The sequence below is a fragment of the Myripristis murdjan genome, chromosome 14, assembly GCF_902150065.1.
Source record: "Myripristis murdjan chromosome 14, fMyrMur1.1, whole genome shotgun sequence".
Taxonomy (NCBI): Eukaryota; Metazoa; Chordata; class Actinopteri; order Holocentriformes; family Holocentridae; genus Myripristis; species Myripristis murdjan.
In genome coordinates this window covers 21,679,513-21,689,883 of record NC_043993.1, presented here as the reverse complement: position 1 = coordinate 21,689,883, position 10,371 = coordinate 21,679,513, and the positions used below count along the sequence as shown (strand labels likewise).

Genomic DNA, 10,371 nt, shown 5'->3' with positions numbered 1-10,371 from the left:
ATTAAAAAGGTTGGTTAAATACAATAACACATAAAAGTTGTCTTTTTTTTCAGTTTTTAAGCTACACTATAAAAGTCAGCTGATGCTATAGTAAGCATGATGGTGGCTTGCTTCTAAATTAAACTAGCAGGATCCTTGGACCTTATTAAAAGCCTCAACAAATTGGCTCAATATATGTGTTTCTTTATGGGTTACAGTGCATTCCCTAACTGTGCATGATACCAAAAAAGTAAAATATTACAATAGTATTTACATGGTTAGTGTATCTTTGCATACATTAAGGTACATACAGTAAGGATAGAAACTTTACAGATCTGTGATCTCTGACAGTTCATGTCCATTCCCTTACCACCAGTAACCTATAAGCTCAGGTCTTAGTTTACACCAGCCTCTGTGATGATGTCCCCTACAGCTTAGTCATCCTTTCCTTTCAGCTTTTCAGTCTTCAGGGGCTTCTTGGACAATTTTGCAAAATCTTCCATTTTTCTGATACAGAATGATGACAATCGAAACCAGTCTGGCAGCAGTGTTGTGAGAGCAACGCTCTGTAGGACAATGGGAGAGAGAAAGAGAAAAATTAAAATATAATGACTATTTACCGTTGTAAGACACAAAAGTTTCCCATCCCTCTGACCTGAAGTGCATGAGAGAGACAGCCGCTGGTGTAGCTGGAGTGACCCACTGTATTTAAGGCCTCGCGGGCAAAGTCCGGAGCGCTCTTCATAAAGCGATTCATTGTTGAATGTTGGATGTGGTAGGTCATGTTGGTGGACACAATGAGGGGCGACACACACTGCAGAAAAATTAAGAATGAGTGATATTAATAGACACAGGACCTCATACTTTCCACTTGGGTTTTGTTTGCAAGACTTTTGTACATTAATGATTTTTAAAGAAGATTCTTGAGGAATTTTAGAAACATGAAACATCTCATTCTCCAACTGGACTTTTCCAGCATACAAGATCCATGCAACCGATGAGATTTGGAAAGTTCTGCTTTGAGCACTGACATAGGGGCTTAGGTGAGCATCGAGGAATGGATCAAAGGAGGGATGGGAAAAATGGGATGAAATTATCTCATAAATGAAATCTGGGAATCTCTTAACTCAGGTAAGAATGGAAATGAGCAGAAATAATTGAAAATAAGGAAATGTATTACAATTGAAAGATGACGTATGCAGGAAAATACAAACGTCAGTATTAGAACTGAAGAGGATAAGATTATTCAGTGGCTAAAGCAGGGAAGGAGAGAAATGAGGAAGACTTGATCAAGTAAACTTGAATTGTTTGACACGGAGGAGATCAGAGAATTTTTTTGGAAAAAGATAAAACATGCAAAAAAAAATTTGCAACAAACCCTTGAAGTTTGTTAATTCGCTCTAACGAGTAATGCAGTTGTCTCAGAGTGTCAAAGTAGGATCTTGAAAACTACCTTGTAAAGAACCCTGGATAAGGACAGGCACTGGGATTTTGTTCTTCCCCCAGTGGTCCTATCAATCCAAAAGCCAGAGCACCAAATTGATGTCAGCCGGCTAAAGCGGTACAAGTTGGGAAATGAGGTGCAAGAGCATATTCGGCCTCAGAGCCTAATCGGGTCCCATGCTGACTGTACAAGAGTGCTTCAGATGTCCCACGATTTGTTTTATGAGGGCTTACAAATGTGGCCTGGGAGAAAAAAGCACCCTTTGATAATGGTGCAAGGCAGGAGGAATTGTGATTCCAAGAGAAAGACTCAGCAGATATACAGAATTAAGTTGAGTCCATCTGCCTCCTTTAATAAACAACAAAAGGTCAGCAGTGTCATGTGTAAGTGATGTGTATGCAAAACTGGACACAACCATCACTTTCCACACAAAGTTTAAGATGTATATAACAGAATATGTGCACTACTGTATATTATGTGCAACCTGCATGCACATTTTGAGGGAAATTCAGAGGGACACAGCCGAGCTGAATGGTAAAGCTAAGCTAATGTACAAACCAATGCAAGGGCATTTTCTTACCAGTGTATAGGATTAGTATAGGATTACTGAATTCATAGGCTACACCGACTTTCTTGCTAGCTGCCAAAGTTCCTCAAACTGCAGCTTGTTGTTTCGTCTTCATCGCTCTCCTGCTACATTATATGGTTAATTTATCTGATTTGTTAGGCCATGACAAACAGTGACAGATCAATGGTTCATTTAATCACCTGCCTACCAAGTATTTTTGGAAAGTGCCTGCCCTTTTCCAAACAGTTTCCAATGACAACCGCTCAGATGGTTCTGCCCATCAGGTTAACAGGGAACCATGAGAATGATGAGAACCATGTATATATATGTTTTTTGTCAGTTGAGTCTAAAGGGTCCTCACTTCAATTGACCCTCAGAAAAAATGTGATAGTGCACCTTTAAAGATGACAAAGTTATGTGTGAAATATCTGAGGGAGGCCTTAAGTAGTGACAAGTAGCTTTAGGTTCTTCACTCACTAATTAGTCAGCATGGCTTAGCCTTTTGGGTGCTGCTTACACAGCGGTCTCAACTGTAGTTTACATGCTCTCATCTGCAGGAGGCAAGGAGCCGATCCCACAATTAGAGTCAGAGTCAGAGGCTCCTGTAATTTGGAGTATAGAAGCACAGAGCGCAGTGAACTGTGGAGAGTCAGAAACTGGTAGAAAGTGGTAAGGATGCCAGAACTTAGTGTTGAGCCATTTTGAGATCTTGAGCACCAAATTATGATCCACACTGCAAGGAGCCTACAAACCCCAGCGACACAAATATGAAAGTTAACTGATCAGCCAAGACTGTAGGCCACGAGGGAAATAATTACATCATGTCTTATGAACTGCAAAATTCAAATTCACTAGTTGTAGGATTTGGGATTATGAGTGGCTGCATGAGAGATGAAGTGGGACAGCGAGGGGATGACCTTTGTCAAACCGCCTGTTCCTCTGGACCTCTGTGATCATTATCTATTAATGGCTTTTTAGATTGTCACAGTTAAGGTTCGGATGTTTCTAGAGTTACTATTATAGCAGGATGTACAGTTGTGTTCAAAATAATAGCAGTGTGTTTAAAAAAGTAAGTAAAGTCCATAATCCTTATAATAGCTTTTATTTCCATACACACAAATGCATTGGGAACACTGCACATTCTATTCCAAATCAAAACATGAAGAAAAATTTATCAAATATGTTATTACTCTACAGAAAGTGAAGAAAAAGGAATATTAGGCTGTTCAAAAAAATAGCAGTGTCTGCATTTTTCTTTACAAACTCAAACATTTACTGTATAAACTGAAAAATGCTTGAAGATTTAGCTTTCCTGTGAATCACTGAACTAATATTTAGTCGTATAACCATGGTTTCTGAGAAATGCTTCACATCTGTGTTGCATGGAGTCGACCAGCTTCTGGCACCTGTGAACAGCTATTCCAGCCCAGGACGATTGCACTACATTCCACAATTCCTCTGCATTTCTTGTTTTTGCCACAGAAACAGCATTTTTGATGTCACCGCACAAGTTTTCTATTGGATTAAGGTCCAGGGATTGGGCTGGTCACTCCATAACGTTAATCTTGTTGGTCTGGAACCAAGATCCTGCTTGCTTATTGGTGTGTTTGGGGTCGTTGTCTTGTTGAAACACCCATTTCAAGGGCATTTCCTCTTCAGCTTAAGGCAACATGACCTCTTCAAGTATTTTGATGTATTCAAACTGATCCATGATCCCTGGTATGCAATAAATAGGCCCGACACCATAGTATGAGAAACATCCCCATATCATGATGCTGGTGCCACCATGCTTCACTGTCTTCACAGTCTACTGTGGCTTGAATTCAGTGTCTGGGGGTCGTCTGACAAACTGTCTGCGGCCCCTAGCCCCAAAAAGAACAGTCTTGCTTTCATCAGTCCCCAAAATGTTGCGCCATTTCCCTTGAGGCCAGTCAATGTGTTCTTTGGCAAATTGTAACCTCTTCAGCATGTCGTTTTTGCAACAGTGAGACTTTGTGGGGGCTTCTTGCCCATAGCTTGGCTTCACATAGGCCTCTTCTAATTGTTAGAGTACTCACAGGTAACTTTAGACCTTCTTTGTTCTCCCTGGAGCTGATCATTGGCTGAGTCTTTGCCATTTGGGCTGTTCTTCGATCTATTTGAATGGTAGTTTTCCGTTTTCTTCCACGTCTTTCTGGTTTTGGTTGCCATTTTAAAGCATCTGAGATCATTTTAGCTGAGCAGCCTATCATTTTCTGCACTTCTTTATATGTTTTACCCTCTCCAATCAACTTTTTAATCAAAGTAAGCTGTTCTGCTGAACAATATCTGGAATGACCCATTCTACTCAGATTTTCAGAGAGAAATGCACTATAACCAGCATGTACAACATTTGCTGCCTTCGTCCTTGAATAAGGGCCACCTGTTTGACACCTGTTTTTTCACAGAATGAATGACCTCACTAATTGAACGCTACACTGCTATTATTTTGAACACGCCCCTTTCAGTTAATGATTCAATTACACAGAATCAGCAGCATGCAAGTCATGACTGTTGGATCTGTTGGTTTTCTATTACTCTACTGCACCTACTAGTAAATTATTTGCCATGTAGGAATATAATTTCTACCAAAAACAATGATTGATGTGGTTAGTGATGTTGAACTGCTATTATTTTGAACACAACTGTATGTCTTTTAACTGTTATGTTTATGGTTAACATTCTAGATGTGAATGGATCCTCTCAGTCAGCACACCACACAGTACTGTACCTGAACAGTAATTCCCCTTGACTTGTACTCGGCATGTAGACCCTGAGAGAAATATGTGACGAAACTCTGAAATAAAGGTGAAAGGAAACGTTATTAGCAACCACACTGAAGTGAATGTCATGAGGTTATGCATGGAAGTATTGTATGGGATGAGTTCAGAGTGTGCTTTACTGTATGTACAACAGAGAGTTGGGATGAGCCAGTACCTTGGTGGCAGAATAAAGAGTCAACAAAGGCTGTGGCCGGACACCCACCCCAGAGGCTATATTTATGATCAGCCCAGTCCCCCTAGGAACAAGAGGGGAGAAACCATCAACAACCACGCAATCGTCCAAAGTAATCCGCCAAAACTTTGTCTTGTACTCACAGTTTAAAGCATAGGTTTGGTATTTTTTCTTAGCTGTCAACACAGTCCAACAGTGCACTTGTTTCCAGCCTCGAAATCCATTATAAGTCCATTTTGAATGTCACAGCGCAGTCAAATACATCTTGATATTGTCCACCTCGAAAATGGTTGGAAACGGTGCTTTCTAACCAGATTTATGTATTATTTATGATATCACACTGCCTTGTATACATTCACACTGTTCCAAACTGTTAGCTGATATTGTGTTCACGTGCCAATCATGGGATAAACAGATGCTCACAAGAAGAAGAAACTCTCAAATTTCCTCCATGGGGGAAACCAAAGAAAAGATTTTTTGAGTTGACACCAAGATGTTGATGCAGGTTGGAAAGTCTGAGGTCAAAGCTCATGTAAACACAGCATTAGCCAATTTAGCAGCAGACCACTGTACAACGTAATGTACTATTCTAAATTATGAGCTAAATTATAAAGCCCTATTTGCATCCAATTTGTGGACAAAGAAAGTGAGGTTGTGCCATGTGTAAATGACATATATCAACATTTTGTTATGGCCTGGGCTGGAAAATACCAACGCTATCTTTTATCATCATGGTGGCTAAATCACTACCTTTCAACCATGTCAGGGAGAACCAGTCTGGTCATCTGAGGACAGATAATATCATCGTCACTGTCACCATCATCATCATTATTACTTTTTTTTTTATGCAGTAATTATGAAAGAATATAATGTGGTACATTGCAAGGAGAGCGATATCATATCACACAACCGTATATAATGTCATGTATATTCACACAAGCACACAGACAACTACCTTACCTGGGCGACAGAGAGCATGTTGCAGTTGATAACATGAGTGATTTTCTAGAGTCAGAAGAAGAGAAAAAAAAAAGAAAAAAGAAAAAAAAAAAAAAACTCAACATCCAAGCTGGAAAAACGAATGCCAGCTCTGAATCAGTAAAGACATGCAGTCAGTGTGGTGTTTTATCTAATTCATCTCATCTGTGACACTCAAATGCTTTGCCATAAAGCAAATACCACTGATAATGCAATACTGGACAACTAATAATGAAGGTGCACTGAGTCCTACCTCTTCAGAATTTGGTACCTCCAGGAAATAATCAAAATTTTCAGAATAGGCCATTCCGACATTGTTGACTGTGAGTGGATTACAAAAAGTCAAATAAGAACCGGTCAGCTTTCTCAAGTCAGGCTTTTAATGAGTAATCTATTCACTTCCCCCACCCTCTTCCCCATCCATATTTCACTTTTCCTCTTTTTACTTCTGCTGCATGATTGATTGCCCCATTATATACCTAGGACTCCTATTTCCAGGCCCTTTAGTCCTTCAGCTATAGCAGGATAGATGCTGTGGCCGTGTGTGAAGTCTGTCTGGATGGTGCGGACTTTCCTTCCATATTTAGTCTCTGAGGGACACAAAACATATCACTTATTGTGTTTGTTGCAGAGCAGCACATGGAAGGTAAGGCATGTTTCAAGAGTAAACAATAACACTGCACCTCAAGTGGTCTCATCTTACTCACCAATCTCCTTGGCAGCCATTTCAAGTTTATCGTTGGATCTGCTTATCAGAACAACATCGAGGCCTCTTTGGGCCAGCTGGAAAGAGCCATGCAGAGAGACAGGTTTGGTCACCGTCTGGGTCACGCATGGTCTAACACATGCAAATGTACTCCATAAACAAATGTCGACTAGCTCTGGTGCTTTGACACGTTTGAATATTTTGAAAAAGTCAAGACCATAAATCCATATTGATGAGGTGAATAGTTTGTCTTTGTGAAAGTGATTTGTTGTTGTAAGAAGAGAGAGATTAGAGACTGACCTCATGGGCATAGGCCTTGCCGATCCCAGATGTGGCACCTGTGACGACTGCACACAGGACATAGGCCAGGAATGTTACAGCCATGACTTCACATTAAATATAACATTACACATTAAGCTGCTCTGACGTTACTTCCAGTCATGGCTGCAAATGGTTATCTAGTCTTAAGACAAGCTTACAACAGGCCAAATGAATCTCTGTGGTCCACACAATGTACTACTGATGAAAAGATGCCATGTGATCAAATTTTGACTTTACTGGAAATTAATTTTATGGAAGCACTTATGGAAAAAATCTGTCCTGTTTTTCTGAATTAATGAGATAATTATCTCAGAACTCTGAGTTTTTGAAATGATATATATATATATATATATATATATATATATATATATATATATATATAAAAGAATTATTTAATTAATTCAGAAAAATAAAGCAGATAATTACAAAATCATACTTAATAAAACATGAGATAATACATAAGAGGATTTGGGTAACATAAAAATAATTCTAAAAAAATTAGCTCTGAGATTAATCCCATAATTCAGAGAAAAATGTCAGAATTCTGAAAAAGATTTCTGACTTTATTTTGAAAAATCCAAAATCTGATTTTAATCTCAAATTTCTCATTTATTCTCAGAATTCTGACTGTTATGATAATAGATAATAATTTTGTGGGGGTGCTCTCCTGTTTTTCTTAGTTAATGAGATAATTTATGATTTAATCATTCATTAATTCAGAAAAACAAGTTTTTTTTTCCTCATGAAAACATTTCTCAGAATACTGAGATAATTATCTAATTAATTCATTAAAACAAGGCAGATTTTTTTCTCAGGTGAATGCATTATGCAAACAATCCAAACAACTTTCATCAGATTTCAGCTACAACAGTGTCCTCACCCTCCTAGTTTGCACAGGGTTTAAAGGTAAATGTTTATTTTTCTTCTCAAAATGAAGCAAATGAGTTGAACAGGTTATAATTCCATGTGTGAACTGAACCATTGAAAAGCGTGTCTGGGTTAGAGTAACCTGTCGGACACTGAGTACAGTTTTCTCAGTTGTTTATACATTAACACTGCAACCTGAGACACAGTGACCAAAACATAACACTCATGTTCCAAACCCTTAAAACAATTATGCAAAACAAATAAATACATAAATGAATACTATTAAAACATACAAACACATTTTCTGCTTGTCACTCACACTCCACTTCTAAATCACATTCTGCAAAATGCATCCAGTTCTGTACATCTGGCACAGAGCCAGTCAACATATTAAACTGACATTATCAACTGACCACAATGACTGCTCACAGCTTCACAGCACTAATTATTCTTTTGTTCAACTATAATGAGAGCAGAGGGCCAAAGGTGAGCTCTGCTGTTTTGTTTAAATGAGTGCATGGCAACTGGAAAAAACTAGAAAAACAAAGAGTTAAAGGGACAGTAAGAGTGTGGGTAAGAGGTTGCGGAGAAAGAGGATGAGTATGAGCAACCAGAGCTGGATGCCACATGGCAGGCTGCACCTCCCCTGCTGCTGGACCAGGTACAAAGCAGCCTGTGGATGAGACCGGGGCCGCACAGACATCCAGGACAGGCTGCAGCTTATTAATATTTTACAAAAGACACTAGTTCTCGCCTGTCTCCTGTCTTTTACTCCACTGCATGCTCTGCATGCTCTGTGTTGTGTATCAATATTTTAGATACTCAGCTTTGTTTACTAAGAAGTGACCACTGTTTTGTTTCTGTGTTTGCATGTTTTTGTATGTAATCTTTCTCAACAAGCTACTGTATCTATGTGAGTATTATTTGTAATATGGCAAGTACTGTAGTGTAAGCCTATTGGTAAGTGAAGATATTCATGGTGGTGGTGTTTTTCAGTGAGTGTATGAGCATGCACTTGCAATTTGGAATTCAATTTGAAGAGAATTTTTTTTTTTTTTTTTTTTTTTGAAAAAAAAAAGTATACTTTCAGGAAAAGTTTGTTAAAAAAAAAAAAGAGCATATGCAAAACAAGAGTGTATCTGTGTCCACTCAAGTCTTCCTTTTGCATACAAAAGAAGCTTTTGCATTGTATAAGGCGGAAATGTCCCATTAAGAAAGAATGTGGACGGCTTATCAGAGCCGTTATCAAACAGGCTTCACAGAGAGGAAGCATGATGTTACTCTTGGAAATTTTGTTGCCGGAGGAAAGCAATGGCTTTCCCATACCTCAGCTGTTTGGACTAACTTGCAGTCCTTCCCCTCACTCAAGCCCCAGGTCTTACTGAGAACTTCATCAAAATGTTGCTAAATTGCAAGACTTGTTTTGGCTTTACACCCCACTACATATTGCACATGTTAGATCACTAAGGGCTACCAAATCTCCAGTGTCACTACTTATTTTATAGTTATATTTTCAAAACTATCGTAATTTTAACAATTATCTCCCAGACACCAGTCACTTAAAAACTGACATGCTTTACCTATTGATGATTTTTTTGTTCCAAAAACATGCTTCACTAATAGGGAAAATATGTTATTTATTACTTTACCTGCCCATTGCCCGTAAATCTTTAAATCCACTTGCCAAACCTCTGATAGCACAAATGCTTTGAATCCACACCAACATCTCCATGTCAGTTTCAACAGGTGGAAAAAAACAGTAAACCCCCCAACAATGGCCAGGCCTCCAGAGAAGGACATGTTGTCTGAGGTAATGCTCCTTATTCTGCAGTGTTCCCTTGTAGTGCAAATAACACAGGTTCAAAAATACTTCTTCTTATTTTATGTTGGTGGAAAGTGGGAACTGTTTATGTAAAAGATCAAACGTCCCTCCCATATTGCTCCACCTCCAAGTTCCACCGCTGCTCATTGTTTTCCTCCTCCATGAGGGCGAGCAGGGCCGGCACAAACCGCCCATTAACCCACACGGGGCCACCTGAGCCCTATCAACTTCCTGCAGACCGAGTGAAGAGGCCGATTTGGTGGCTCTATCTCTGATAAAATGCCACAACATTCTTTGTTTCTCAGCCATATTTTTGCAGCATCAGCCACCTGTCAACTGTCTCTCTGTGTGGTTAACTGACTGATCTCTTACACCTTGACATTCTTCAGGATCATCGTAAGATTAATGATGAGGTTGTATTCCTTTATGGTTAAAATTACAGAGAAGAAAAACAGGTTCACTTCAGCATGAACCTACTCACTCTCTGAACCCTGACGCTGAGGAAAGTCAAAGAGTGCTGAAGCGTTTGTGAATGAACATGTTTTTTTCCCTCCTTGCTTTTTGGGTGCAGACCAGCTCACCTCTTTAAATCCAGAGTGCTGCGGGATGTGAAATCCCTGTTTTAAACCTTTATGACCCCGAGGTGAGATGCTTGTTACTTAAAATCTGAAACATGCATCAGTGTTGTATATGTGCTGTGAAATGGGTTCTTC

General features: G+C 39.2%; 1 protein-coding gene across 1 annotated transcript; it reads right to left on the bottom strand.

Annotated features, from left to right (window-relative positions):
- Positions 1-59: 59 nt before the first annotated feature.
- On the bottom strand, positions 60-9,699 carry hsd20b2 (hydroxysteroid (20-beta) dehydrogenase 2). The gene is made up of 11 exons (XM_030069368.1): positions 9,486-9,699; positions 6,949-6,995; positions 6,650-6,725; positions 6,422-6,532; positions 6,196-6,263; positions 5,925-5,969; positions 5,715-5,749; positions 4,947-5,028; positions 4,741-4,806; positions 635-793; positions 60-545 (listed from the first exon to the last, which is right to left on the bottom strand). The coding sequence occupies exons 1-11, from the start codon at positions 9,634-9,636 to the stop codon at positions 414-416; spliced, it is 972 nt and encodes a 323-aa protein (XP_029925228.1). The 5' UTR covers positions 9,637-9,699; the 3' UTR covers positions 60-413.
- Positions 9,700-10,371: the final 672 nt, after the last annotated feature.

Coding starts and splice junctions, on each gene's coding strand:
- hsd20b2 (XM_030069368.1), bottom strand. CDS start 9,636: ATGTCCTTCTCTGGAGGCCTGGCCATTGTTGGGGGGTTTACTGTTTTT. Junction 6,264..6,421: donor CCTGGAAATAGGAGTCCTAG/GTATATAATGGG, acceptor ATCCACTCACAG/TCAACAATGTCGGAATGGCC. Junction 5,970..6,195: donor AGGTACCAAATTCTGAAGAG/GTAGGACTCAGT, acceptor TTCTGACTCTAG/AAAATCACTCATGTTATCAA.